The sequence below is a fragment of the Bison bison genome, unplaced genomic scaffold, assembly GCF_000754665.1.
Source record: "Bison bison bison isolate TAMUID 2011002044 unplaced genomic scaffold, Bison_UMD1.0 scf7180017864458, whole genome shotgun sequence".
Lineage (NCBI taxonomy): Eukaryota > Metazoa > Chordata > Mammalia > Artiodactyla > Bovidae > Bison > Bison bison.
Window position 1 is genome coordinate 7,665,255 of NW_011495020.1, and position 27,729 is coordinate 7,692,983.

General features: G+C 35.5%; 1 protein-coding gene across 8 annotated transcripts in view; it reads right to left on the reverse strand.

The window, feature by feature from the left end:
* Window positions 1–27,729, reverse strand: part of FIP1L1 (factor interacting with PAPOLA and CPSF1) — a 68,156-nt gene that overhangs the window by 21,628 nt on the left and 18,799 nt on the right. For all 8 annotated transcript variants that reach the window (XM_010859704.1, XM_010859705.1, XM_010859700.1 and 5 more), the window contains 3 exons: window positions 23,517–23,626; window positions 7,997–8,090; window positions 6,094–6,250 (listed from right to left, as the gene is read on the reverse strand). In XM_010859704.1, coding sequence (XP_010858006.1) covers window positions 6,094–6,250; window positions 7,997–8,090; window positions 23,517–23,626 — 361 coding nt within the window. The remainder of the gene's footprint in view (window positions 1–6,093; window positions 6,251–7,996; window positions 8,091–23,516; window positions 23,627–27,729) is intronic.

Below are 27,729 nucleotides of genomic sequence, written 5' to 3' on the forward strand. Positions count from 1 at the left end.
GGTATAAAAGAAGGCCACTCTTTGCACTAAAATTTGTCATTCTGGAAGAATAATTTTTCATTAAAATGTTATCTTAGTGTGTAATTGGATTAGATATACATTAAAAATAATATTTAAATAAAATATCTTAATTTCTTGGGTTTAATTTCTAATAAAAAAATGAATATGTCACACATAAAGAAAAGCTCTTTGGGGTCTGCAGTAATTTTTAAGAGTATAAAGGGATCTGTGACCAAAAAGCTTAACAGCCACTGCACTAGAAACCAGACTGCTAACAGGAAAATAATCTAAAGACAATGAAAATCCTGAGGAAATACTGAAAACTTTGGAAGTAAACTGCTTTCAGCCCCATGTGTCATCACTAACTCAAATTCAAAATATTTAAGGAACAAGTAAGATTTTTAGGTTCATATAATTTGTAGTACTAGATGACTACTATGGAGAAGGAAATGGCAACCCACTCCAGTTCTTGCCTGGAGAATCCCAGGGACGGGGGAGCCTCGTGGCTGCCGTCTACGGGGTCACACAGAGTTTCAGACACGACTGAAGTGACTTAGCAGCAGATGACTACTAAGATGCTAATTGTCTTACCTACCTAACAAAAGTCTTCTAGGAAAAAAAATACTTTGCTCTAAAATGCAGAATTTTATACATTTTGAAATCTAGATAAAGAGCCTAAACCCTATGCATGCATGCATATATGCTAAGTTGCTTCAGTCATGTCTGACTGTGTGTGACCCTATGGACTATAGCCTGCCAGGCTCCTCTGTCCATGGAATTCTCCAGGCAAGAATACTGGAGTCAGTTGCCAGTCCCTTCTTCAGGGGATCTTCCCAACCCAGGGAACGAACCTGGGTCTCCTGCACTGCAGATTCTTTACTGTCTGAGCCTCTAGGGAAGCCCATTAAATTCTATATCCAACTTTAAAAGCAGAGATGACTTATCTATGGTCTGGGCTCTATCTCCGTAAAGCAAAGAGACTTATTCAACTTAGTAGAATTCTACTCATGTGCTAGATTTCAATTGTTTCCAAGACTTAACAATATTCACATGAGCCTTAACACTGATTAAGGTAACAAGACAGGAGTTAAACTGACTCTCCCTTCTCTTGTTCAACAAACTAAATTATATAAAAATGAACATAAAATATGACACTAAAAGTAAATTAACATTTAAAATCTAAATTAAAAATCTATCATAAAACATAATACAGTTTGATCAAAGTTTAAAAAACAGCCTATTTACAACTGTGCATTAAAACGTTATTAAAAAATAATAATATAAACCAGACACGGACAAATACTGTACGACTCCACTTATATAAGGCACCAAGAGTAGGCAAATTCAGAGAGACAGAAAGAAGCCACCAGAAGCTACAGTAGGGAGGAAGGTATTATGTTTAATGAATATATAGGCTTTGTTATGAATGATGGAAAAGTTTTTGGTATAGATAGGGGTGATGGTTATACAACACTGTGAATGTACTTAATGCCACTGAACTGTACAATTACAAATGGGTAAGATGATCAATATTATGTCATGTTATCACAAACACACACACCCACACAAAATCAACTGCTCTATATTATCAATCCTTCCAATTCTACAATTTTTCTTCCAACACACACGTATTTAAAAACTGGTTTAATCAGTAAACAGACTTCTTAACACAAATCAGGCAAACAGTAAAACCTCAATTACTATCGCTGTTTGGTCACTAGGTCGTGTCTGACTCTTTTCAACCCCATGGACTATAGCCTGCTAGGCTCACTCCATGGGGTTTCTGAGGCAAGAACACTGGAGTGGACTGACATTTTCTTCTCCAGGGATCTTCTCGATCCAGGAACTGAAGCTGAATCTCCTGAATTGACGGGCGGACTCTACTACTGAGCCACCTAGGAAGCCCAAAACTTCAATTAATTGAATTAAAGTCTGATTCCTACTTTTCACTCCCGAACTTCCTTAATCACAAATATATATGCATGCACTTTCAAAACAAGAAAAATTTTTTAAAGAGCTTTTAGGCCATGTTACCAGGGTGAATACAGATAGGTAATGATTAACTTCTTCATTTCAATGTAGTTGAATGAAACAGGCATTCAAGCAAAATTGCCTATGTTAGAATTCTGGTTCTGCTACTTTCTAGCTATTATGATTCCAGTTTTCTCATCTGTAAAACCAGAATAGTATCTACTTCAGATGGTGTTGAGAATCAAATTGAACTAAAACATGGTATGTGTTCAGAACAGTGCTTTCAACAGTAGCATTCAATAAACATTAACTTTTATTTCTATTATTACTCGGTGAAAGTATGAAAGCACACTAATAATGTGTGTCTGAAAAAACTCATACAATAGAAAGTATTTTCTGGATTACTAAAAATAATAGATTTTCTGAAAATTAAGGAAGATCTTGAATAAGTTACAGTGTTTGTTTTCAAGCTACTATCAGTATGGTAGCAAGGAACCATATTACTTTTCCATTTAGAAAAGCTAATCCAGAAGTCATTAATTTAGGACCGAATGTCCCTTACATGTTTATTGTACTCGCCAATACAAAACCTCCTTTACTCTTTAGACAAATCTACTGTGGCCAGAAACATGACTTTGTCTGTTATAACAAGACTTCACATACGCTGTAGATGTGTGTTTGAGGGGGAGAGGAAACAACACATCTCTTTTCTGTTAACTATTTTACAGTGAAAGCTTCTTGAATGAAGCAGCTTCCCTGGTACCTCAGTGGGTAAAGAATTCGACTGTAATGCAAGATACCAGGATTCGATCCCTGGATCAGGGAGATCCCTTGGAAAAGAAAATGGCAACCCACTCCAGTATTCTTGCCTAGAAAATCCCGTGGACAGAGGAGCTTGGAAGGCTTCAGTCCATGAAAGTGAAAGTGACGGCGCTCAGTCATGTCCAACTCTTTCCGACCCCACGGACTGTAGCCCGCTAGGCTCCTCTGTCCATGGGATTTTCCAGGCAAGAATACTGGAGTGGGTTGCCATTTCCTTCTCCAGGAGATATTCCCAACCCAGGGATTGCACCCGGGTCTCCACATTGTAGGCAGACGCTTTACGGTCTGAGCCACCAGGGAAGTCCTGGGGTTGCAAGAACTGGATACAATTTAGCAACTAAGCCACCACCACAAGTGTCTACTCATGCAATAAGCCACATCTGTAAACCTCCAAGAGTTGATCATAAATGTTACCCTCCACACCAGGGCATTTCTGAGTGAATAACAATTAAGCTGGGACAATAGGTTTAATAGGACTATTCCAGACAAATCTGGATTAACACCCCAAATTAAGGGCATAATACAACATTACTATATTTGTTCCACATCATATACAGCTCTACAGTCTTAAAAACTTAAACATTTGAAAGCTGATGTTAACAAAGCCAACATTAGAATGTTTAAATTAATTCTCCAAAGATTTATTCCATTTTTTCTTTCAGTATTTCTGAAGGAGGCAAAAAGAAAACCCAAGGTTTCTCTAAGACAGAGTACTTTTAAAAGCAATACTTACGAAAAGACTGCTTGAGCCACAGCTTTCTTTCATTAGCCGCTTATGATTCTTAAGATGATCTAAATTATAGCAAACTCTACAGAATATGCTGTAATCATATGACTCTGTGGTAAATGGTAACTGCAAATGTGGCTTTAATCACTGCCTATATTCATCTGGTATATATATTAATGCAGCCATACTGCTGTTTAAAGCCAGTGCCCACTCTGACTGATAAGAGCCTGTGTGACTGTACCAATTGTCAATCTGAAAATTTCTTTGGTGTTACGGATACATAAATATGTTGCTAACTCAATTAGCTAACACATGTAGGGAATGTCAGGTATACACAGGATCTCTGTGATTGGCACTGCGAGGAAACACAGATGGAAATGGAGTGCTTATGCTCTCTCCAACAGCTCACAAGGAGTAATCCAGATAGCCTCAACTTAACAAATATTTGGTTTTAACATGAACTAGTATCTTTCCCTCACCATCACCCCTAGCAAATATACCAGTTAGACTATGACCACATGCACTGATCATCTTTTAGTCTCATTATTTCCATATTTTATCTTTCTCATAGGACAAAAGACCCATTATGAATCATTAAGTCTTCATTATTTTCTCTTTTTATTTAGTTAATTCTCACTATATCAAAGATCCCAACCAATGTATACTGCTTAAATCAGCATTAGAATTCATCTGAATTTGTATTCCTTAAATGCTGACAGGATGACACGGAAAGGTAATATAAGGATAAGCATCAAAAGAAATCTGTACAGGTGTTAAAAATATGGAAAGCATGCAATTGCAAATTAACATTAAACAGCTTAAACAACAAAAAAATAATCAGTGGTACTCTACGGTATAATTCCATAGCTAATCTAAACATTTTAATAATAGATTTGTTATCCTTATAAACAGAGATTATATGGCAAAGAAATGAAATGATTTTTACCATTTTGAAAAAGTACACACATCCAGATAATGCCACTGCCTATCAATATCCTACAGAGCTTCTAAATATTCTTACACCAGTGAGGTATTTATTCCTTTGTTATTAATTTGTACCACTATTTTCTCTCACTTACTTTAATAACAAGTGTTGAAGAATACCTGGGGATATACTATATTAGGTAGTAAATAAGAAAATTCTTTTAAATCAACTTTAGTAATTAAATAAGATTACAAAGCAATTTAAAGACTATGACCATATGCACTGATCATCTTTTAGTCTCATTATTTCTACATTTTATCTTTCTCATAGGACAAAAGATCCATTTATGAATCACTAAGTCCTCATTACTTTCTCTTATCATTAGTTAATTCTCACCACATCAAAAATCTAATAACCACAGATTGAATCTTAACTTCTGAATGGTTTCAGTTTCAGAACAAGCAATTTATTGTCAGAAGAAGAAATTCACTGAACTTGAGAAATAATGCAGTCTGGAGTAAGCAAGTCATACCTATCTAATCTTCTCTTTCTACTATTTTTGAGACAACAGATTCCCTAAAGCCAAAGTCATGTTTCATAATTTTCTTATCCTTTTTGGAAAGCAGAATCTCAGAAGGAAATCAAAGGTGCTGTGGTTGTGGGGCTGGTGCAATAGCTGAATTTTAGAGGAAAAGGATGAATATTACAAAGGATTATTCAGATCCCTTAAATGCCTCTGTACTCTAATCAGAACTGCCAACTCTTAAAGACAACTCTCTGGTAAAAGCAATGTGAGTGAGTGAATGTGGCTCTCTAGTATAAACTGATTTTATTAATAAAAAGCAACCCTTTACATATGTGGCACATGTAGTTCTGGTTAGGACCAGCAGCTAATTTTTAACCCTTATTACTGGAGCTCTCCCTAGGAAGAAAATAATTATCTCAATCTGGTTAGTTTCATTAAAAACCGGCTAAGGGTTATAAATATTAAAAGCCTATTGTGAATAAAATAACGAAGGCTATCAGACAAAAGTTGAAAGTATACAATTAGGGAATTATTTGTAAATTTTTTCCTACTACCACTGATCTAGCTTTTAATAAATAACCAAAAGTGGCTAAGAATATTATAAAAACTGACATTAATTTTCTGTCATGCTTAATAGGCCCCTGGCACCCAGAAACAGTCTCCAAAAAGGAAACCAGTATACAAAGAAAGACGACAACTGGACTTGAGATTTTCATTTCATTCTCGTCATAATTTTTTTTAACCTACGCAATTCTAAAAGTATCGTTAATTTTTTTTTTTTTTTTCAAAACAAGGTAACATGACTCAATGTGAGTTTATACATACACAATCAGCAACTTTAATTTGGGGAATCACTATCATATTTTTAGAACACAGTTTTAGTCCACTTGTTTTTATTTTAGTACACTGCCTCTTTGCTGTGCTGAAATTGTTAAGACACATATACATCTGATTCAGTGTGAATCTATTGAAGATTGAGCATAAATTTCTTATTCTACTACTTTTAATGTAATGCAGTGAAGATTCTGTTTTCAAATATATACTTTAATTGTTAAGTTCAAAATTTCAAAACACTCATAGGCTATCTTTCTTTCAGAGTCAAATGTCTTACTCACTATTTACCTGGCGGGGGAATCAGAGGTGGGGCCGTGCTGACAGTTGGAGGAGGTGGAAGAAATGGAGGAGGTGGAAGGTGAGTTGGAGGAGCTCCTGGAGGGAAAAATGGGGGTGGTTTGCTAAAATTGTTGTCTACTTCAGTAGCAGATCTTTCAGAAAGGACCTAAAAGTATAGAGCACAGTTAAGTAAAAAGGTGAATAAACATTCTTATCTAAGAGTAAACGCAGTAAATGAATCTCATTTAATCTAAGAAATAAGTTCTATTCACATACACGTATTTTGGAGAAGTAGGACTAACTGTTCTATGCATGGGGTATGAGTGAACATTACACATATGTGAGTATACACTCAAACACACTTTTAAAAATGTTCATAGTCAAAGCCTAGGAAAAAGTGAATCACTACAAGTAACATTCTTATGGAATAACTAAGAGATTTAATAACGTTGTAAGCAAGAGACAATTAAGTATTTCACAAATAAAATGTAATGAGTATTATCTTTGTTACTCAACCAAAGTTAAAGTATTCAAATTAAGGCATTATAATCATTAGTCACAGATATCAGAATTAAGAAACTAAGACGGCAGCAGAACCAGATATGCATTATACCAAAGCCTGTCATCTCAGGTTGCAAAGTAAGAGGTTGTACGGCATGCATCAAATAGAGTGCAAGTAACAGGCACTGGATATATAAAAAGCTTCTTCATCCGAGCCTTGGAACTTTAAGAACAAGGGTTTATACTCAATAGGCAAAAGTATTTACAAAATACCAATCTTTGTGAATAGGTAAGGGACAAGCATCAAACCCACAGAAGAGTGGCACCTAGAAATATGAATTTTTTACAAGATCCCTGACAGACTCTAATGTGCAAATGTGTTTGGGAAAAACAGAAAAAGCAGGCAACATAATGTTATATATTTATACTTTTCAAATCCTTGCTGGCAAAAGCATATCCTTTGAACAGATAATCCTTCCTTTCATTAACTTTTCCTACATTTAAGTACAGTAATTTTTGTAAGGCTTATGTTGAAAAGCTATTTTTTAAAGTAGAAAGCAGAGTTATTTTAAGAATAAGCATGGCCTTTTAATTGTGGGGGAAAGAAAGAGGATTATCTTCCAGTTTAGGAATAATTTACCTTTAAAGGTGCTAAAAAGAACATTCATATGATTAATTTATTAAAAGTAATAAGAATCAGAACACTTTGGATATTTTTTAAAGTACTTAGAGAAAGAAAATTAATAATGAAAAAGTGTGGTCAATTAACAGCTGAAAATCTTAAGTTACTCAAGTTCAAACTTGAGTTATCCAAGCTACTAATAACTCATCTCCTTTCATCCTTTTAACTGAAAAGCATGAGATCTATTTCTCTCAGAAATGTCACATTAAATAAATTATGGTACAGCCACAGAATAAATCTATCAAGAGGAGATTTTAAATCAAATTGTTAAGAATATAGAAAAATGCAAATGATAATTTTAAACGGGAAAAAATGGATACACAAAAATATAATTGTAGTTGTATCTGTCCCAATCTGACTTAGTGATGAGGAAAAGGTGTATCAAAATGTTAAGAGTAGTTGTCTTTAAATGGCAGAACTATGGATGATTTTATTTTCTTTAAACTTTCCCCATACCTTCCTTTTTTAGTCCAATGAGTCTATATATCACACTCATAGCAAGGAAAAGAAATTTTACTGAAAAATATCCAAAGGTTATACATTTTAAATAGAACAGTTTTATAATAACATAGTGATTATGTTGCAGTGATTAATTCACATTTTAAATCCCCTTTGTATTAAAAGCACCAAAAGTACCTAACACATAGGAGAGGGCTATGACTGAATAAATTAAACGAGAACATAGATATAATCTTTCATTTAAAGATAATAATTCATAAAATACTAAACCTGTATATTGCTGTTTTCATTTGCCCGTCGCCTTCCTTCTACTCGGCTGATAGTTATAGTCTGACCAATAACATCAATTGCCCCAGGTAATCTCCTGTAACGTAAAAAGTGAATCATTTCAGTTTCACCTAACTAGATGTTTGGACAGTATATACATATTAGGTAAGAAATAAAGCCCCCCCCCCAAAAAAAGAAATAAAGCCCAAAACCCTTTGCAATGTAATTTAAAATAAAACTATCACAACACACTTTGGAAAAAACTTCATTTAGGTAAAAAGTTTTATTAATGAGCTAAGACTAGCACATCTAACAATAATCATAATGCTAATTTTTAAGTATACTTGAAGGTTTTCTTTAAAGTTTATTATTTTTTAGTACTCTCCAACTGAATTTACCTTTGTGGAATTGAAACAGGTAGGAAATGCTAAACAAATGGAAATAAAATTTATTGGCCACTATAATTGTAATACATACCACAGTTATATTACAGATTAAAAAATTCTTCAAAAGGGCCTGAAAATATATAATGCTCATTCTGAGACACAAAGAATATTTTTCTTAGTAATTTATTCTGAGCATCAGAAAAGAATAAAAAGGGAACCAGTTCTGCATTGCCATTAGAAAGCTTCAAATATTTAAATACCAGGCCCACCTCCAACTGTATTTACAACTATTAAAGTTTGTAAGTAGATGGAAAAACAGTCTATCACAAAATAATGCTGCAAATTTAATAGGAAAATCTAACAAGTTAAATTTAAAAAAATAAAATAACATTAAAAGCCATTTATACATTAAGGACTTTATAAAAATGCATATGGTTAATAAAATACAAAAGTCACTTGTAGGCATTGGCAATGAAAAATGGACACAAATTAGATGAATTTCTCTTTATCTGTACTTCAGTTCTGAACAACTGTGCTTTTAAAATTTTAGAACAATCAAAATACAATAAATCCTTCCACAGTCATCAAGTTAGGTTCCTTAAAATGACTAGTAACAACAGCTACTATTTGTTGAACAATTACATTCTATACCTAAACCTCACCATAACCCTTAAAGAAAATTAACATATACCAGTCAGATGATAAAGCTAGAGCTAGAGTGATATCACTGACCTCAGTATTAACTAAATGGCAAAACTAATTTACACATCTGAGTCTTTCTGATTTCAAAGCCTCAGATTCCTTCCCTTGAGCCATGCTGCCTTCCAGCAAGATACAGCAGCCCTTGAAAACCTTAGGACTTTTGGAAAGCAAGAATTGGTGGAAATATGTCTCAAGTAAACCTTGAAATGACCAATAAATAATCTTATGCTCAGAAAAGAGAGCCCTATAAAAAGCCTATAATATCATTTAAAATGTCTTTAACTACTGATCCTGCCCATGTAAGATTTCTATCAATATATTTTTTTAAATGTTCAAGCCTTACTGATTTTACGCCTGGGTCACTGACCTCCCCAAGTTTCCTCATGATCTCAAAGATCAAAAGTGATTTTCCTTCACTTGTATCCTTTAGTGTAGCTGGGAAACTATCCTAACATTCACAGATTAGGAAAATTCATATACTTCTGACAAAACAAATACTGCTGTAATTTTTTCCTAAAATTTAGAATACTTATAAAGCTATGACCACTATAATTTCACATGAAATGCACATGCCACCCGTTCTCCCATATAAAAACATATCTCAGATTTTAACGTCTCAGCAGATAAAGGTATATATTTTCTGAGGTCTGGACTTCTCTCACCATTTATTGTACCTAGACTTCACCGTAAAAATCCTTATTTCTACTCTGTTTTCTTTTCCATTCTCTTCTGTTCTCAATCACCGGATTCTCCCCACTCCACTCTTTTTAAATTTATTCCTGTCAAGAATAAATTCTCACAAAGTTGTTTGGGTTTGCAACCTGCATTACAAATCCTCCAAATTGTTAAAAGTAACAAAAGGGAAAGATTCTATAACTTTGACCATGGATTTCTAAGCATTTGTGCTTTCAGAAATTCTGGGCCATATGGGAGTACTCATTTAACAAAATTTGATCTTCAGTGTAGAGAAGTCTGATTATCTTTTTCAGCTTTAAATGGATTTCTCTATCACTAAAAGGGCTTCCCCATGGCTCAGTGGTAAAGAATCTGCCCGCATGAAATACAGGAGCTGCAGGAGACATGCGTCTTATCCTTTGGTGGGCAAGATCCCGGGGAGGAGGGCATGGCAGCCACTCCAGCATTTTTGCCTGGAGAATCCCATCGACAGAGGAGCCTGGTGGGATATGGTCCATACGGTTACAAAGAGTCAGACGTGACTGCAGTGACTTAGCAGGCTATCACTAAAGATTCAAAATGTCAAATACTATGTTTCTAAAAACATACAAATGAGAAATTAGTTTTAACAAACACATATGGCTAGAGGGAGTCTAAAAAATTGCAATTCCTTATATTTCCATAATAGTAACATCTCCTTGCCCAAGCACTGTTACCATACAAATTGATTTAACTGAATCAAAAATTTTATTAGGAATTAGAAATTGATGAGAAATTTTGTTATTTTAGAAAAGATACATATGTATCATAGTAACATTTACCTTGACAATATTTAATATTAACATAGAAGAGCTTCACCATGAAGATCTACTATAACTTGGATTTCTACAAAGCACAGATTTAATTGGACTTAAAATCTTGTTCAGTAAGGCAGACAACAGTTAATGGAGTATCAAGATTCTCTTCTCTATATTAGACTCAATCACATAGTAAAAAGTGAAAAGACAGCAACTAACCATGGTGGCAGCTACTGTTTCATCAACTAGTTTAATACAGGCAGTAAATATTCACAAGAACCTCTACCTCTCCTCCTAACACAGATGAATATGAAAACAACTCTGAAATTTTAATGGAATCAAATTAAACGTCATATTTTGAGAACTCTGATGTTCCAGAAAGGGTATGAGAGCTGCTTACATAGATACAACAGAAAACCTAAAGTAATGAACTCGGGACCAAGGGAAGATGGACAAAAGGTTAGTTATTAATCTTTGGCCACAAATTTATTTCTTGGTTTATTTTTTGACAGCCAAAATAAAGGACATTCTTAATAACAAAAGTCTCTAGTGTGCATTTAAGATAAAAACAAAACACCAGCACTGAAGATTACTTTTCTTGGTAATTATGATAGCTAGCATTCACTGAACACCTACTATGGTGCTAGGAAAGCACTGTTCTAAGCATTTTACATATATTTATACCTCATAACAATCCTATGAGGTAGCATTTTACCTCTCCCATTTTATAGATAGTAAAAAGACAAGAAATTTCTTCTTTGATTATATCTTAAAAGAAAGTATGATAGACTGCAGTAGTTTTTAAGCTTTTAAACCACAAAACAGTTATTTAGGAAATATATTTTACACAGGAATCCAGCATATACATTATATAAAAAACAAAAACAGAAGTTTCATAAAACAGTACTAACACTATAAAGGAAAATGGTAACATTAAAATCAAATATGCCTTTATTAATATTTACATATAATACAGGGGAAAAAAACTAAAATCAATTAATATTTGGTGGCTCAGACCACCAAACTGATCTAATACCCCTCTAATGGATGGCAATCTAATGCTTTGAAAAACAATGAAATAGTGACAAAGTCTCCAATATTACTATAGCCAAAACAGAAGTGAATTTCACATCCTGTTTCTCAAGTTTCCTCCATACTGGGTGAAGCATAACAATGTACTAGTCAATAAAAGCAATTTAATCGGGGGAGCAAAACAATGTGGTTTGAGAACACTGCCCTCTTGATGGTCAGGCTTGCCCTAAGGATTTAATTGTACTTCTGGGCAAGAGTTCTTAACTAGCATGCATGGGACACAGAGAAATCAAGAAGTCTCTGAACCTAAATATGTGCATAAATATACATGTATTTTCTAGGCAAGAGTCCACTGTTTGCAGCAAATTTTCAAAGGGCTTACTGCTTCAAAGAAAGTTGAGAACCTCTATTCTAAAAAAAAAACAAAAGGAATGGAACACATATCCTTGCAGAAATCTATGAATGTAGTTTTCTCACAACAGAGATTCTAATAAGAACAAAGCAGAAGATATTTTAAGACTGAAATCTCTAGGAAAACAAGTACAATGTGACTATTTTATATTTTTAAATTAAAGACAGATGTACTTGGTGGTATGATTATCTAACTCAGGTCATAAACTGAATAGACGGCTGTAACAATTCTGCATGAAAATTGATCTTACGTTTTTTTAAGTTACTTAGGAAAAAGCCTTAGAAGACATGTAGAATGGATTTAGCCATATCAGATGGGAAGGAAGGACATTTTAGATCGAGAGGAGAACAAGAGTGGAGTACATATTATGCACTGGATTCCAAATATACTATCTACCAATCTGTTTGCAACAGGAACAGCAGGATCCACTTTTGGTAGAGATTACCATATTTTAAGCTCAGTTGCATTTTTTAAGTGTATCACTGATAGGAAAAGACATGCTTCTACAGGTAATTTAAAAAAATAAAGACCTTCATATGTGCAATCACATAAAATCTTACAAGCCACACAATATAGCAATATGCATTCAGAGTGCTCAAATGCTCTGAAGAACAGGTACATTTTTTCAGTATACAAATCTCATTTTTTTCAGTATACAAATTAAGACAGAACAGTAAGTAGTGCAAGAACAAACGAGGAAGTCAATTTTAGATTTAATGCTCATTTAACATCCACTTCAAAAGTCTTAGGTTTGTCTATTATAAGAAACCCAAGCAGGTTTAAATATTTTAGTAATTCTACACTGTAATAGAATTCTATTATTCCTCTTAAAAGAGTTTGAATTGGTTTAAAAGAATTATGACATTGGAAAAAAGCTTAAAAAAAGAACTTCAGTTCAGTCGCTCAGTCATGTCCAACTCTTTGCGACCCCAAGAACCGCAGCATGCCAGGCCTCCCTGTCCATCACCAACTCCTGGAGTCCACGAAACCCATGTCCATTGAGTCGGTGATGCCATCCAACCATCTCATCCTCTGTCATCCCCTTCTCCTCCTGCCCTCAATCTTTCCTAGCATCAGGGTCTTTTCAAATGAGTCAGCTCTTTGCATCTGGTGGCCAAAGTATTGGGAGTTTCAGCTTCAACATCAGTCCTTCCAATGAACACCCAGGACTGATCTCATTTAGGATGGACTGGTTGGATCTCCTTGCAGTCCAAGGTACTCTCTCAAGAGTCTTCTCCAACACTACGGTTCAGAAGCATCAATTTTTCGGCGCTCAGCTTTCTTTATAGTCCAACTCTCACATCCATACATGACCACTGGAAAAACCGTAACCTTGACTAGATGGACCTTTGTGGACAAAGTAATGTCTCTGCTTTTTAATATGCTAAGTTGGTCATAACTTTCCTTCCAAGGAGTAAGTGTCTTTTAATTTCATGGCTGCAATCCCTTAGAAGAAATGGAGTAGCCATTATAGTCAACAAGACTCCGAAATGCAGTACTTGGATGCAATCTCAAAAATGACAGAATGATCTCTGTTCGTTTCCAAGGCAAACCATTCAATATCACGGTAATCCAAGTCTATGCCCCGACCAGTAACGCTGAAGAAGCTGAAGTTGAACGGTTCTGTGAAGACCTACAAGGCCTTCTAGAACAAACACCCCCAAAAGATGTCCTTTTCATTATACGGGACTGGAATGCAAAAGTAGGAAGTCAAGACACACCTGGAGTAACAGGCAAATTTGGCCTTGGAGTACAGAATGAAGCAGGGCAAAGGCTAACAGAGTTCTGCCAAGAGAACGCACTGGTCATTGCAAACACCCTCTTCCAACAACCCAAGAGAAGACTCTACACATGGACATCCCCAGATGGTCAACACCAAAATCAGACTGATTATGTTCTTTGCAGGCAAAGATGGAGAAGCTCTATACAGTCAGCAAAAACAAGACCGGGAGCTGACTGTGGCTCAGATCATGAACTGCTTATTGCCAAACTCAGACTTAAACTGAAGAAAGTAGGGAATACCACTAGACCATTCAGGTATGACCTAAATCAAATCCCTTATGACTACACAGTGGAAGTGAGAGATAGATTTAAGGGACAAGATCTGATAGACAGAGTGCCTGATGAACTATGGACGGAGGTTCATGAACACTGTACAAGAGACAGGAATTAAGACCATTCCCAAGGAAAAGAAATGCAAAAAAGCAAAATGGGTGTCTGAGGAGGCCTTACAAACAGCTGTGAAAAGAAGGGAAGCAAAAAGCAAAGGAAAAAAGGAAAGATATACCCATTTGAATGCAGAATTCCAAAGAATAGCAAGGAGAGATAAGAAAGCCTTCCTCAGTGATCAATGCAAAGAAATAGAGGAAAACAATAGAATGGGAAAGACTAGAGATCTCTTCAACAAGATTAGAGATACCAAGGGAACACTTCAAGCAAAGATGAGTTCGATAAAGGACAGAAATCGTATGGACTCAACAGAAGCAGAAGATATTAAGAAGAGGTGGCAAGAATACACAGAAGAACTGTACAAAAAAGATCTTCATGACCCAGATAATCACGATGGTGTGATCACTCACACTCACCTAGAGCCAGACATCCTGGAATGTGAAGTCAAGTGGGCTTCAGGAAGCATCACTATGAACAAAGCTAGTGGAGGTGATGGAATTCCAGTTGAGCTATTTCAAATCCTGAAAGATGATACTCTGAAAGTGCTGCAGTCAATATGTCAGCAAATTTGGGAAACTCAGCAGTGGCCACAGGACTGGAAAAGGTCAGTTTTCATTCCAATCCCAAAGAAAGGCAATGCCAAAGAATGCTCAAACTACCGCACAATTGCACTCATCTCACACACTAGTAAAGTAATGCTCAAAATTCTCCAAGCCAGGCTTCATCGATACGAGAACCGTTAACTTCCAGATGTTCAAGCTGGTTTTAGAAAAGGCAGAGGAACCAGAGATCAAATTGCCAACATCTGCTGGATCATCGAAAAAGCAAGAGAGTTTCAGAAAAACATCTAGTTCTGCTTTATTGACCATGCCAAAGCCTTTGACTGTGTGGATCACAATAAACTGTGGAAAATTCTGAAAGAGATGGGAATACCAGACCACCTGACCTGCCTCTTCAGAAACCTGTATGCAGGTCAGGAAGCAACAGTTAGAACTGGACATGGAACAACAGACTGGTTCCAAATAGGAAAAGGAGTACATCAAGGCTGTATATTGTCACCCTGCTTATTTAACTTATATGCAGAGTACATCATGAGAAACGCTGGGCTGGAGGAAGGACAAGTGGAAATGAAGATTGCAGGGAGAAATATCAATAACCTCAGATATGCAGATGACACCACCCTTAAGGTAGAAAGTGAAGAGGAACTAAAGAGCCTCTTGATGAAAGCGAAAGAGCAGAGTGAAAAAGTTGGCTTAAAGCTTAACGTTTAGAAAACTAAGATCATGGCATCTGGTTCCATCACTTCAAGGCAAACAGATGGGGAAACAACTTAGAATTTGCAACTAATAAACTAAAAGGAGCACAGTTTAAAATTTAAAATGGAAACAAAATACAGAAATAAACTGAACACTTGGATAAGATTATAGCAATCATCTGTAACGCCAATTCCAATTTTCTGTGTTCATTAAAACTACTTCATTCTTCTCATTAACTGGCTTTAGAAGAGTAACAAATCTGAATGAACAAAACAAACTAGACTCTATACTAGACTGTATTATTCTTTACAGTTAGCTTCAAGAGTTAAAAAAAAAAAGCAAAAACACAGTACTATATAAATTAAGAGTAACATGGTGAGAAAAGTCTGTGTCTCCAAATACAGTAATTTATGAAATGGATTTCAACCATTGTACAACTCTTCTTATATAGACTTAAGGAATGCTTCAAAAATAACTGCTCATTTCTCAGTTACATTCATTATAAGAGCTGGAATCTCATTTTCTATCTTCTGCTCAAAAAAGCGTGTGCAGCTTTCAGCTACAGTTTTTACTTTTAGTTTTCAAAAGCACAAAATTCTCATTGAAAATACAGTGCCAAAATTCCTAATAAATACCCCTGACATTAATCACAAAATCAGAATAGGAGTTTTCTAAGTTACTGAAACCATTTTTTTTGGTGGTGGGGGGGGGTGGCGGGGAGGGAGAAGGCGAAGTGTGGGGAGAGTTATACAGTCTAAGTACTGAGATGTATCACTTTCAGATTAAAGAACTAATATCTTCCTTATAAAATGGCCAATTTATTTCAAGAAATAAACTTAAATCAAAAGAAAAACTAAGTTAAAAATTATAAGTCAAATGATTTATATAAAAGAAACTTAAGATGCTAAAACAGTAGCAGTAAAAGCAACAAATATAAAGTTTAAAGTTACATTAATATAAATGATTTTAAGTATCCCTGTGGCTTTGCTTATGAAAGTCAACTTTCCTGACCTGCAGCATTTGAAGGTGAAGAGGCTTTGCCTCTTACTTAGCCATGAATCTAGGCAAATTCCCTAATTTCTCAAATCTCCTCTTCCATGTAAACCAGGGACTAGCCAGAAAATAAATAATTCAGGATTAGAAGTGCTTTTTCAGATAAAATAGTCCAGCCCCATCGTTTTACAATCATGGAAACAGAGGCCTAGACATTTAAGGAAACTATCCTAAATTAACATAAGTGCAAACCCAAATATAATATCCAAATCCAATGTCCATGTCATGAAACTGCTCTAAGTTTAAGAAAGTAGTCATTCTCTTTCTACCAATATGGCTACTGATTCATTATCAATAGTAGAATGACGAACACAACACTCTATTGTCTGGCCCTTTGGGGATCATTAAATAGGCTCTCCATGTCGCTGGCCAGGTTAAATATAAATCCAAGTGTTTCTTCACACACTATACTAACAAAGTTAATTGTTATTTAGAAATTATATTAGTAACACTGCTATTAAATTTTGAGTTCCACAGAAATATTAAAAGTTGAAGACTCAAACACCACTCCACACCTGTCACATCTAATTTTTCTTTATTCAAAACAACTTGAAATTTTCTATTGGTTCTTCAAGGGGAATTGCAGCTTTAAAAACTAAGATCCCTGGTTCCCATGGTTAAGAATCTACCTGCCAATGCAGGGGACATGGGTTTGATCCCTGGTCCAGGAAGATCCACATGCCCTGGGGCAACTAACCACATGAGCCACAACTACTGAAGCCTGCTTGCTTTAGAGCCCATACTCCACAAGAGAAGCCAACACAATGAGAAGCTCACGCACCACAACTAGAGATTACCCCTGCTACCCACAACTAGAGACAAGCTTTGCACAGCAACAAAGATCCAGAGCAGACAAAAATAAAAAAATATATTAATTAATTTTAAAACTAAGATCAACATTATATAACACATCTGCAAAAATATCAATGAGGATACCTTTAAAGTAACAGTCATATATGCAAATTATCATTCTATAGCTTATTAAAATAATATATGCAACTTGAGACTATTCTAAGGCTATAAATAATATATTTTGGTCTGCATCAATTATCATTTGGATATTTACTGAAAAGTCAGAATATTTTTGACTTTCAGATGAATACCCTTTTGAGAATGAGTAAGTTTATTTTCTCTTAAGAAATTTTATCAAAGCAAGTTGACTAGAAAATTCTTACTTCCCACAGGGAATATATAATGGAAACCCCCAAAGAAAAGAAATCGAAGAAATAAAATTTAGACATGTTCCTCCTTTTACTTTTCTTTTAGGTGCTGTGACCAAAACATCTGATCATAATTTATATATTTAAGTCTGTAACTGAAAGTAATTAAAAGCACACTAATACAGCATCAAGTTACCCAGGAAAAAAGCTTTAAATTCTTTAACAATAAAGACACACAAGATACACCCCCATATACTATCACCTTGTTTAAAACTTCAAATGATAAATTAGGAAGGTTCTTAGTTTGTATTACTCATCAAGCAAAGTATAATTGCTTAGATTGATGAGTGTTGGCAATGTACTTTCATACCCTAACATACTTGCTTCTCATTACATCCCTTAGTCTAGAAATTATTATTCCCGTTTTACAGACTCAAGAGTTTACAATATCCATCCAAGGTTGTATGCTTTGTAAATTTAAGATTTTGAACACAAACCACAATTCTAGGGAGAATGGATATGAGAAATAAGCATAGAAACAATAGGGAGATAATATTTCCAAAGACACCTGGTTGACCTACCTAAAAGAAAGGCGGGTTTATGCACTGTAGTTGGAAATAAAGATTGAAAAGATTCAGTGGTGTCCAATTTTATAAATGTCCTAAAGACTAAAAAGGTCAATTTTCATTCCAATCCAAAGAGGGGCAATGCCAAAGAATGTTCAAACAACTGCACTCATTTCATATGCCAGCAAGGTAATGTGCAATATCCTTCAAGTTAGGCTTCAGCAGTATAAGAACAGAGAACTTCCAGTAGTACAAGCTGTGTTTAAAAAAGACAGAGGTACCAGAGGCCAAATTGCCAAAATCTGTTGAATCATAGGGAAAGCAAGGGACTTCCAAAAACACATCTACTTCTGCTTCACTGACTACACTACAGTCGTTAACTGTATGGATCACAATAAACTGTGGAAAATTCTAAAAGATGGGAATTCCAGACCACCTTACCTGTCCCCTGAGGAAGCTCTATGCAGGACAAGAAGCTACAGTTAGAACTGGACAGAGAAGAATGGACTAGTTCAAAATTGGGAAAGGAGTACATCAAAGCTGTATGTTGTCACCCTGTTCCATACAGAGCACATCATACAAAATGCTGGGCTGGATGAATCACAAGCTGGAATCAAGACTGTCCAGAAAAATATCAACAACCTCAGCCATGCAGATGATACCATCCTAACGGCAGAAAGCGAAGAGGAACTAAAGAGCCTCTTGATGAGGGTAAAACAGTGAAAGCTGGCTTAAAACTCAACATTCAAAAAACTAAGAGCATGGCATCTGGTGTCATCACTTCATGGCAAATATAAGGTGAAAAAGTGCAAAGAGTAATAGATTTTATTTTCCTGGGCTCCAGAATCATTGCAGATGGTGACTGCAGCCATGAAATTCAAAGACACTTGCTCCTTGGAAGGAAAGCTATGACAAACCTAGAAAGTGTATTAAAAAGCAGAGACATCACTTTGCCAACATAGGTCTGTATAGCCAAAGCTGTGGTTTTTCCAGTAGTCATGTACAGATGTGAGAGTCAGACTATAAAGAAAGCTGAATGCTGAATAATTGATACTTTCAAATTGTGGTACTGGGAAGACTCTTTTGAGAGTTCCTTGGATTGCAAGGAAACCAAACCAGTCAATCCTAAAGGAAATCAGTCCTGAATATTCGTTGGAAGGACTGATGCTGAAGCTCCAATACTCTGGCCACCTGATGCAAAGAGCTGACTTATTGGGAAAGACTCTGATGCTGGGAAAAATTGAGGGCAGGAGGAGAAGGTGATGACAGAGGATGAGATAGTTGGATGGCATCACTGACTCAATGGACATGAGTTTGAGCAAACTCCAGGAGATAGTGAAGGACAGGAAAGTCTGGTGCACTGCAGTCCATGGGGGTGCAAAGCGCCAGCCACAACTTAGTGACTGAACAACAACAAAGACTGACTCAGAGGGCTAAATTTTATTGCAGGTAGTGAAAACCACCCAGAGTTTTTTGAAAAATAATTATAGTTGTTCAAAGTAAAATTCTAAAGAAAGCTAATTTTATCTTGTGTGTTTAACTACTTCATTCTTGCTGACCCTTTAAAAAATTAATAAGATACTCTTTTAAAGCAACAGGAAAAATATATATTTGTATTTATACATCTGCTTATTTATATTAAAAAAACAGGAAGTACAAAAAGAACTATATGAAATGAAACTTTTTATTGACAGAAATGAAAAAAACTGCAACGAGTAACTAATTTAAGTATACTTTTAGATGGCCTTGCCTGTGGAACTATGTTAAATGTTCTGAACATGTAGAAAAAAATTAGTAAGTGTGGAGAAAAAACGCTAATACTGAACAGCAACAAACAATGGATCAAATTATCTTTTAAATGATTAATAAGAAGATGCAATATGGGAACGGGTCTGGGCGGCTGCTGGCAGCGCCATGGAGACGGTGCAGCTTAGGAACCCACCGCGCCGGCAGCTGAAAAAGTTAAAAAAAAAAAAAAAAAAAAGATGCAATATGAAATAAGGGAAGAGGAGTAGAATCTGTGGTTTCAAACTGGAAGTAAATGAAACATGACTGTGTGACTAAAATTTTATAAAAATAATGTACATATGGCAATTTCATATCAAAACTGCTTAATTTTTCCTAGCTCTGAGTGCTGAATAGGACTGCTGCTGCTGCTGCTGCTCCTAAGTCGCTTCAGTCTTGTCCAACTCTGTGCGACCCCATAGACGGCAGCCCACCAGGCTCCTCCATCCCTGGGATTTTCCAGGCAAGAGTACTGGAGTGGGGTGCCATTGCCTTCTCTGGATGAAAAGGACTAGAAAGACTAAAACACCTCAAAAGCAATGAGATAAGTAGTGCCAAGATTGTGGTTTCTAACTACCATTCCAACTAAAAAGCATCGGGATCCCTTCAAGATTTGGTTGCTTCTATGGAAGGGGCAGGGAAAGTATAAGACAAGACTAAAACATCTAGGAGTACCAGAAAATATCAGTTCAGTTCAGTAGCTCAGTTGTGTCCGACTCTTTGCGACCCCATGAACTGCAGCACACCAGGCCTCCCTGTCCATCACCAACTCTCAGAGTTTACTCAAACTCACGTTCATCGAGTTGGTGATGCCATCCAGCCATCTCATCCTCTGTCATCCCCTTCTCCTCCTGCCCCTAATCCCTCCCATCAGAGACTTTTCCAATGAGTCAACTCTTCACACGAGGTGGCCAAAGTATTGGAGTTTCAGCTTTAGCATCAGTCCTTCCAAAGAACACCCAGGACTGATCTCCTTTAGAATGGACTGGTTGGATCTCCTTGCAGTCCAAGGGACTCTCAAGAGTCTTCTCCAACACCACAGTTCAAAAGCATCAATTCTTCGGCGCTCAGCTTAGAAAATATAGAAATCATCAAAAAAAGAGATGGTAGGCACATGTCAAAAGGTCATAGGAGCCGGTTTAAAGAAGTTCCCACAGACTAAATTTGGAATAATTTGAGAATCAGTATGAATTACAGTGTGTGTGTGGTATCCACACAAACTAATAAGCCATATTAATGTCACACATACTCTCTTAAGCATATAAAATAAAAACTGCATCTAATAATAAATAAGTGAGGGAGGTGGGAAAACCCATTTTTAAAGTAGAATGCCAACTAAAATATAAGAGGAATAACAGACGATAACCATTTTGAAGTAATAACTGATTAAATAAAAATCATAGCTGAACATTGAAATTCTTGGGAAAGTCCAAAGACAGAATATTGATGCAGTCTCCTCAAATTACTTATTTATACAATAACTTTGCAGAAACCCAAAGGACACCACCACAACTAAGTAATTAAGTTATCATCACTAATAATGAGACAAACTGACATGACGCCCTATAGACTAACTCAATGAGAACACAGCATTCATTACCTAGGTAGTAGTCCTGTCCAAAAAGCAAAACCTAAACCTAATAATACAGAAATATCAGACAAAACCAGATTGAAGGATGATTTACAAAATAACCAGATAGAACTCTTCCAAGAGTTAATGTCAACAAACCCAAAGAATGCTCATACTGTCCTAGATCAAAGAAGAATAGAGACAAAAGAATTAATTGTAATGAATAATATTAGACTGAACCCTAAACCCAGGAGGAAAGAAAAGAATTATCAGATATTATTGAAATATAATAATCAGCAAAATTTACTGGTTATATACTAAAGTACTGATTCATTATTAGATGTTCTGGCTTTGATAACTGTTCTCTGTAATTATGGAACACAATGTCCTTGTTCTTAGGAATATACATTGAAGTAGTCAAGGAAAAAGGGCACAATGTCTATAATTAGCATTCAAATGGTTCAGGAAAAAATATTTCTGAGAAATTATAAAGCAAACATGGCAAAAAGTTAATAATTAGTGAATCTGAGTGAACTGTGTATAATACTTTTCCTGCACCTCTTCATAAGTCTAAATTTTTGTCAATACTAAAAAATGAAAACAATAAATGAGGGGGCACAACAGGGGCTTCTGGTAGTAATGGTAATATTCTGTTTCCTGTTCCATATGAAAACTTTTAAAACTAAGCAAAACATTCTGATATGTTCAATATTAACATTTTATTTAATTATGTCAATTTGCTGGGCAGTACATAAAGTCAGAAATCCAACATTTCTACTGATCAAGTACAAAGAACCATTAAAAAATAATTTCTATGTAAACATTCTATCAGTCACCTATACGTTAATAAAATAATCTAAGATTAAAAAAAAAAAATAGTGACTACATCAGTAGTACACCTCATTACTGCTAAATACTTGCTATGCAGTGTCTATTATGACTTAAAAGACATTCACTGTCTTCTCCCTAAAGTCAATACAAGCTTACTTTCAAAAACATCTAATTTCCCTAAGTACAGAGAATAAAACAGATACACTTTGTACATATATAAGAATAAGAAACAAATATTTAGAGGAATACTTCACAGTGGCTGAAAAGTATCCTTTTGATCAAGTGAAGATGAATCCTGAAAACAAATTTTTCTAATGAGCAATGAATACTGTTCTCTGTATTTCAAAGTGCCAGTACTGACATGTTGGGTTTGTTTCTACAAGCTGTGGTGGTAGTTGCCCATTCTTTTCAGCAGTAGTGATGAGTCAGCTAACTCTTCCAGTCATTTTTTTACATCCTTTGCACTGTGTCATATCCACCAGTGTCCCTTTATCACTCCTTGGAGCCATGGTTCATCATTATAATCATGCTCTTAAGCACACTCTCACCTTCCTTGCCCTCTCTATATCCCTTTGTCATACATGTCTGGTAAAACTTCAACTCCTGCTAAATCCAACTCCAGCTACTCTTCATGAACACATGAACACCTGACAATGGCAAGGGGAACACACCCAAACAAGTTGACTGGTCTCATTTCAACTTATGGCCATCAACCTGAAGAACAGTTTGGAATGTACAGTCTCTCTTCCCGTGTCACCAATTTTTCAATCTTCTAACTCATTCCTATCAGCATATAAAAGTGCTGTGATTTCTCCCATCTGGGGGGGCGGGCGGGGGGGGAAGCCCTCACTTGACCCCACATTTCCCTCCAGGTAACTGCCTAGCAACCCTACTCCTTTTCCCTAGTTTATTCATACACACTCTAAATAACTATTTCATATCATCTCCTCTCCTCTCAAATATTCAATACTCCCTTCCATTATTCTCATAAAGAATTCATTTTATACTAAAAACCAAATAGAAGGTTCCAGTTTTTTGATGTATCATTCAGAGATTTCATACTTGACATAGCACTCAAGGTGAAGAAACCAACGCCTTCAATAAACCAAATCATCAGTGTCTTACTAACCTGCTTGGTGGGAGTCCAGTCTTGAACAAAGAAGGAGGAGAAGTAAACTCCGCTTTTGTAGATGGAAGCGCTGTTTCCTTCTCTGCATTTCCAGTTCTTCCCTGCTGTACCTTAAAAAAAAGGGTTATTAGCTTGTTTAATGAAACACGGAAAGAAAATACCATAAAGATATTTTATTTCAAATTTATGAAGAATGTTTTGTTGCCAAATATATAATAAATTAAACCTATTTTAGAATAGCATTAAGTGGAAGGCACCAAACATGGATCGTGGGATCAAAATGTTTCCAACTACTAAAAAGTTCAAATTAATGTCACTTAAAGTCTAATAAACTGTAACTCTTAAGGACTTTCATAAACTCCCTCAGATCACTCACTATAAATACATCCAGATACTTGTTTAATACTCCATGTTTCAGAGTTCATGAAAGGCCTTGAAGAATTCAGTACACTTAGAAGCTTGAAGTCAGTCATCTGCTTCCTTAATCTTTCTTCTTACTCTTTACATTCAGTTATAAACCAGTAATCTACTTAACTCCATAATCTCTCCCATAGTTGCCCATTCTTTGTGCTCCTATCAGATCCTTGAGTATGGTGCAATCATACTCCTTTAGATTGGTGAAAATCTTTATGCTCTTTTGCTTTCATACTCATCTTCCTATCTTAAAATCATCATTAATTTATTAAATTTAAAGTTCAAGCTGACCTATACTTAAAAACATCTCTACTTTCTTAGGCCCTATTTAACTTCTACTACCCCTGTTCAGTCTAAATTCAGCATCACTCTTCCTCCCCATGAGGCAAAGGCCAAGAGAACTCAAGACACCTTGACTCTGCTATATTCAAACCACTGATTCAAGTCCAGAAACCATCTATCTCTCAAATAAACATTATGTGGAACTCATTTTCAAATAAAATATTAATGCTAAATCCTAATTATATAAGAGATGATGAAGATCAGCACCTAGACAATGAAGATAGAAAGACAGAAATAGATTTGATAGACATGTGACAGATAAAATTCAGAATGTAGTGACAGGGAAAATAAACATGATTTACTCGTCAAACATTTATTAAGTATCTACTATGTACCAGAAGCTGGGACCACAGAGAGAAATACAACAAAATCCCATACTGTGGGAAAATACGGACACACAAATCATCAGAGCAATGTAACTGTTATGAAAAAAATAACTGGGATAAAAAGATCCTATGAGAACACATCCTGGGGATGTGAAGAATACTCAAAAATGACACTAAGGTCTCAAGAGCACTCCTGAGCACCTAGCTTCTTACCATGTCTAACAAGCATCTCAAACTCATATGGACAAAACAAAGCTACTGACTTCCCTCTATCCGCCAATCTGATTCTTTCCAAGTCTTCCTCCTATGAGTAAATGGCACCATCATCTACCGAGTTGCTTAGTAAAAACAAAAAGAAAAACAAAACCTTAGCAATTACCCAATACATATGCACATCCAATATCAACTTTACCTTGACAATATATACTAAATTCAACCACTTATCATTATGTTCACTACTAAAATTCAGGTCAAACCCATCACCATATCTCAACTGTTCTGCTACATTACCTGGACTCTTTCCTTTGATCTTACCTCTCTAAAACCCATCCTCTGTACACAGTCAAAGCAATCTTTGGTATGGACCCTGCCTATCTCCCCAACTTATTTTGACAACACCAATCACAATGGCCTTTTTTTCTTGTTCTTTTTAACAGGTAAGTTCCTCCTTAATGTTGCTTCTGCACTAGATGGTCTTTTTGCTTTATAAGATCATCATGACAACCTCCTTGTAATCATTCAAGTACTGTTCAAATATTTCCTTGAAATGGCCAATCCCAGTCTCCATCATGTCATCTCTATCACATCACTATTTTGTATTTTCTTCATAGAATTTCTCACTAGTATCATTATCTAAAGTCCTCTTATTTATGTTTACTGTCTGCCTGCTGCCACTATAACACAGGATCTTGGAAAACATGGATGTCATCCAGTTCAAGACTATATCCTAAGAGCCTAAACATACTGCCTGGCGTGCAGTTAGTGCTCAAATATATTTGCTATTTGACTGGCTTTAGGACTCAGCTTAAATGTCACTAAGGGAAGCCCACTTGGAGTTTGTAACAACATAATTTTTGCCATGATTTTCTAGTTATCTTTCCCATTAAGTCAGATAATCTCTAAGACCACAAAATCTATGTCTATAAATAGATTTCCCCTTTTCACTCGAACCTAAGAAACTTCCTTGCACAGACAATGCTCAATTAAAAATTGGGAAGGAGGGAAAAAAAAAAAACTGGGAAGGAGGAAGGGAGAAGGGTTGGAAAGAAGTAGGGGTGGTGGGAAGAGAGTAAAAATTAGAGTATTTATAATACGGGAAAGAGTGAGAGAAGGTAACAGGAAGACATGGTACATTTTTAAACATGTAAAAACTGCTGTTTCCTAACTTAGTTTTCTTTTCTTGTTAATTTCTTCATAATATACTCAAACAATTCTGAAAATCTTCACCATTTTAGCAACCCTCCTAATCAAGTTGCAATAGCACTATCACCTAATCTTCAAATGTTGCATTCAGCATTAATAGACTCTAAACTTGTTTAGTCAGAACATAATGAGATTACTTTTTCCACATGATCTAATATTTTAAGAAAAGACTATATAAAAAAAGAAATAACTCTAAGACACTGTGACTGATTTTATTAAAAAAATGGTCAGATTTTATGTATTCAAAGAAAAGTTGACTATAGTCTATAACCTTAAGAAGCTATTTACTCAAATTATCAAATTATGCCAAAACTTATTTTGTAAAATTTCCTTCAACTGTCCTTTATAGCATTATTTACAAGCTTAATATTTCAAAATAATATCTAAAAATAAATTGTGAAACACCCAAATAAAGGACTATGCAACTATTTATAAAGTGTTATTTATCAAAAAACTTTATTAACCTAGGAAAACAGCTTAGGTTAAGGTGAAAAAAGAAAAGTAGAAAACCAAATAAATTATTACAATTTTGTTTCAACTCACAAGAACAAAAATATTGCAAAGACAACAAAAGTCAGGACTTTGAAAGCAGATGAAAAAAAAGTAACTGAGCAAACCAAAGAATCTGAATCCTAAGTCAGCAATGAGAAAGAAAAAGACATTGATTTTCACAGCAAGACCTGCAAAGATTCAGGAACTAACTCTAGCTCCCAAAACATTTCAACCAGTCAAGTATAAACATAAGCCCTCAGACAGGAGACTAATGTCTTCTCTGAAAACTCAGATTTCAAAAACAAAAACCCAAAAAAGCAAAAAGATAAAGATACTGACCATCAGAGACTGAAAAATGCTTAACCACAGTCAAGTATACAATCAGCAGGTTCTACCCATATGCACAGACCTCTGAATTGTCTTTTCAGTGGCCCACACTCTCATGAATTAATAATGGCCAGGGATCAACAAATATTTGAGAAGTCAAAGGCAAAAGACAAAAACAACAAACTTAAAAGATCAACTTGGAGAAAATAGACTATGCACAAAAAGAAAGCCTATCAATCAATCTACCATTAATATTAAGATATTTTGAGAGACAGAGGGAGAAAAAAACACTGCATCACTACATGAATAAGAATAGGATGCTAGGGGCATCCCTAGTGGTTCAGGGGTTGAGAATCCACCTTGCAATGCAAGGGAAACTGGTTTCATCCCTGGTCTGAGAAGATCCCACATGCCACGGAGTTATTAAGCCCATGAGCCTAGAGCCTGTGCTCTGCAACAAAAGAAGCCACCGCACTACTGGAAGAGCAGCCCCTGCTCGCTGCAACTAAAGAAAGCCCACACGCAACAACAAAGACGTTTCAACCACAGGTCAAAAATAAAAATAAATCTTTTTTAAAATTTTTTTTAAAGAAAAGACTCGATACTACAGTTAAATACTGAAGAAAAGCCTTCTTATACATTCAAAAACGTAACAGTAGAAATAAAAAAGTGAATAGAAGAACTCTGAAGCCGAAGAAATCTCCAGATAATGGAAAACAAAGAGACAGGAAAAGAAAAAGGAATCAGCATAAGGAGATCCAATTTTTGAATAAGAGGTCCAAAAGGCACATGAAGACAAAGTAAAAAAAAAATAACAAGAAAATACCCCAGAAATGAAGGATTTATACTTCCAGATTAAGAAGGTACAAATAAATGCTTGGTACAATGGA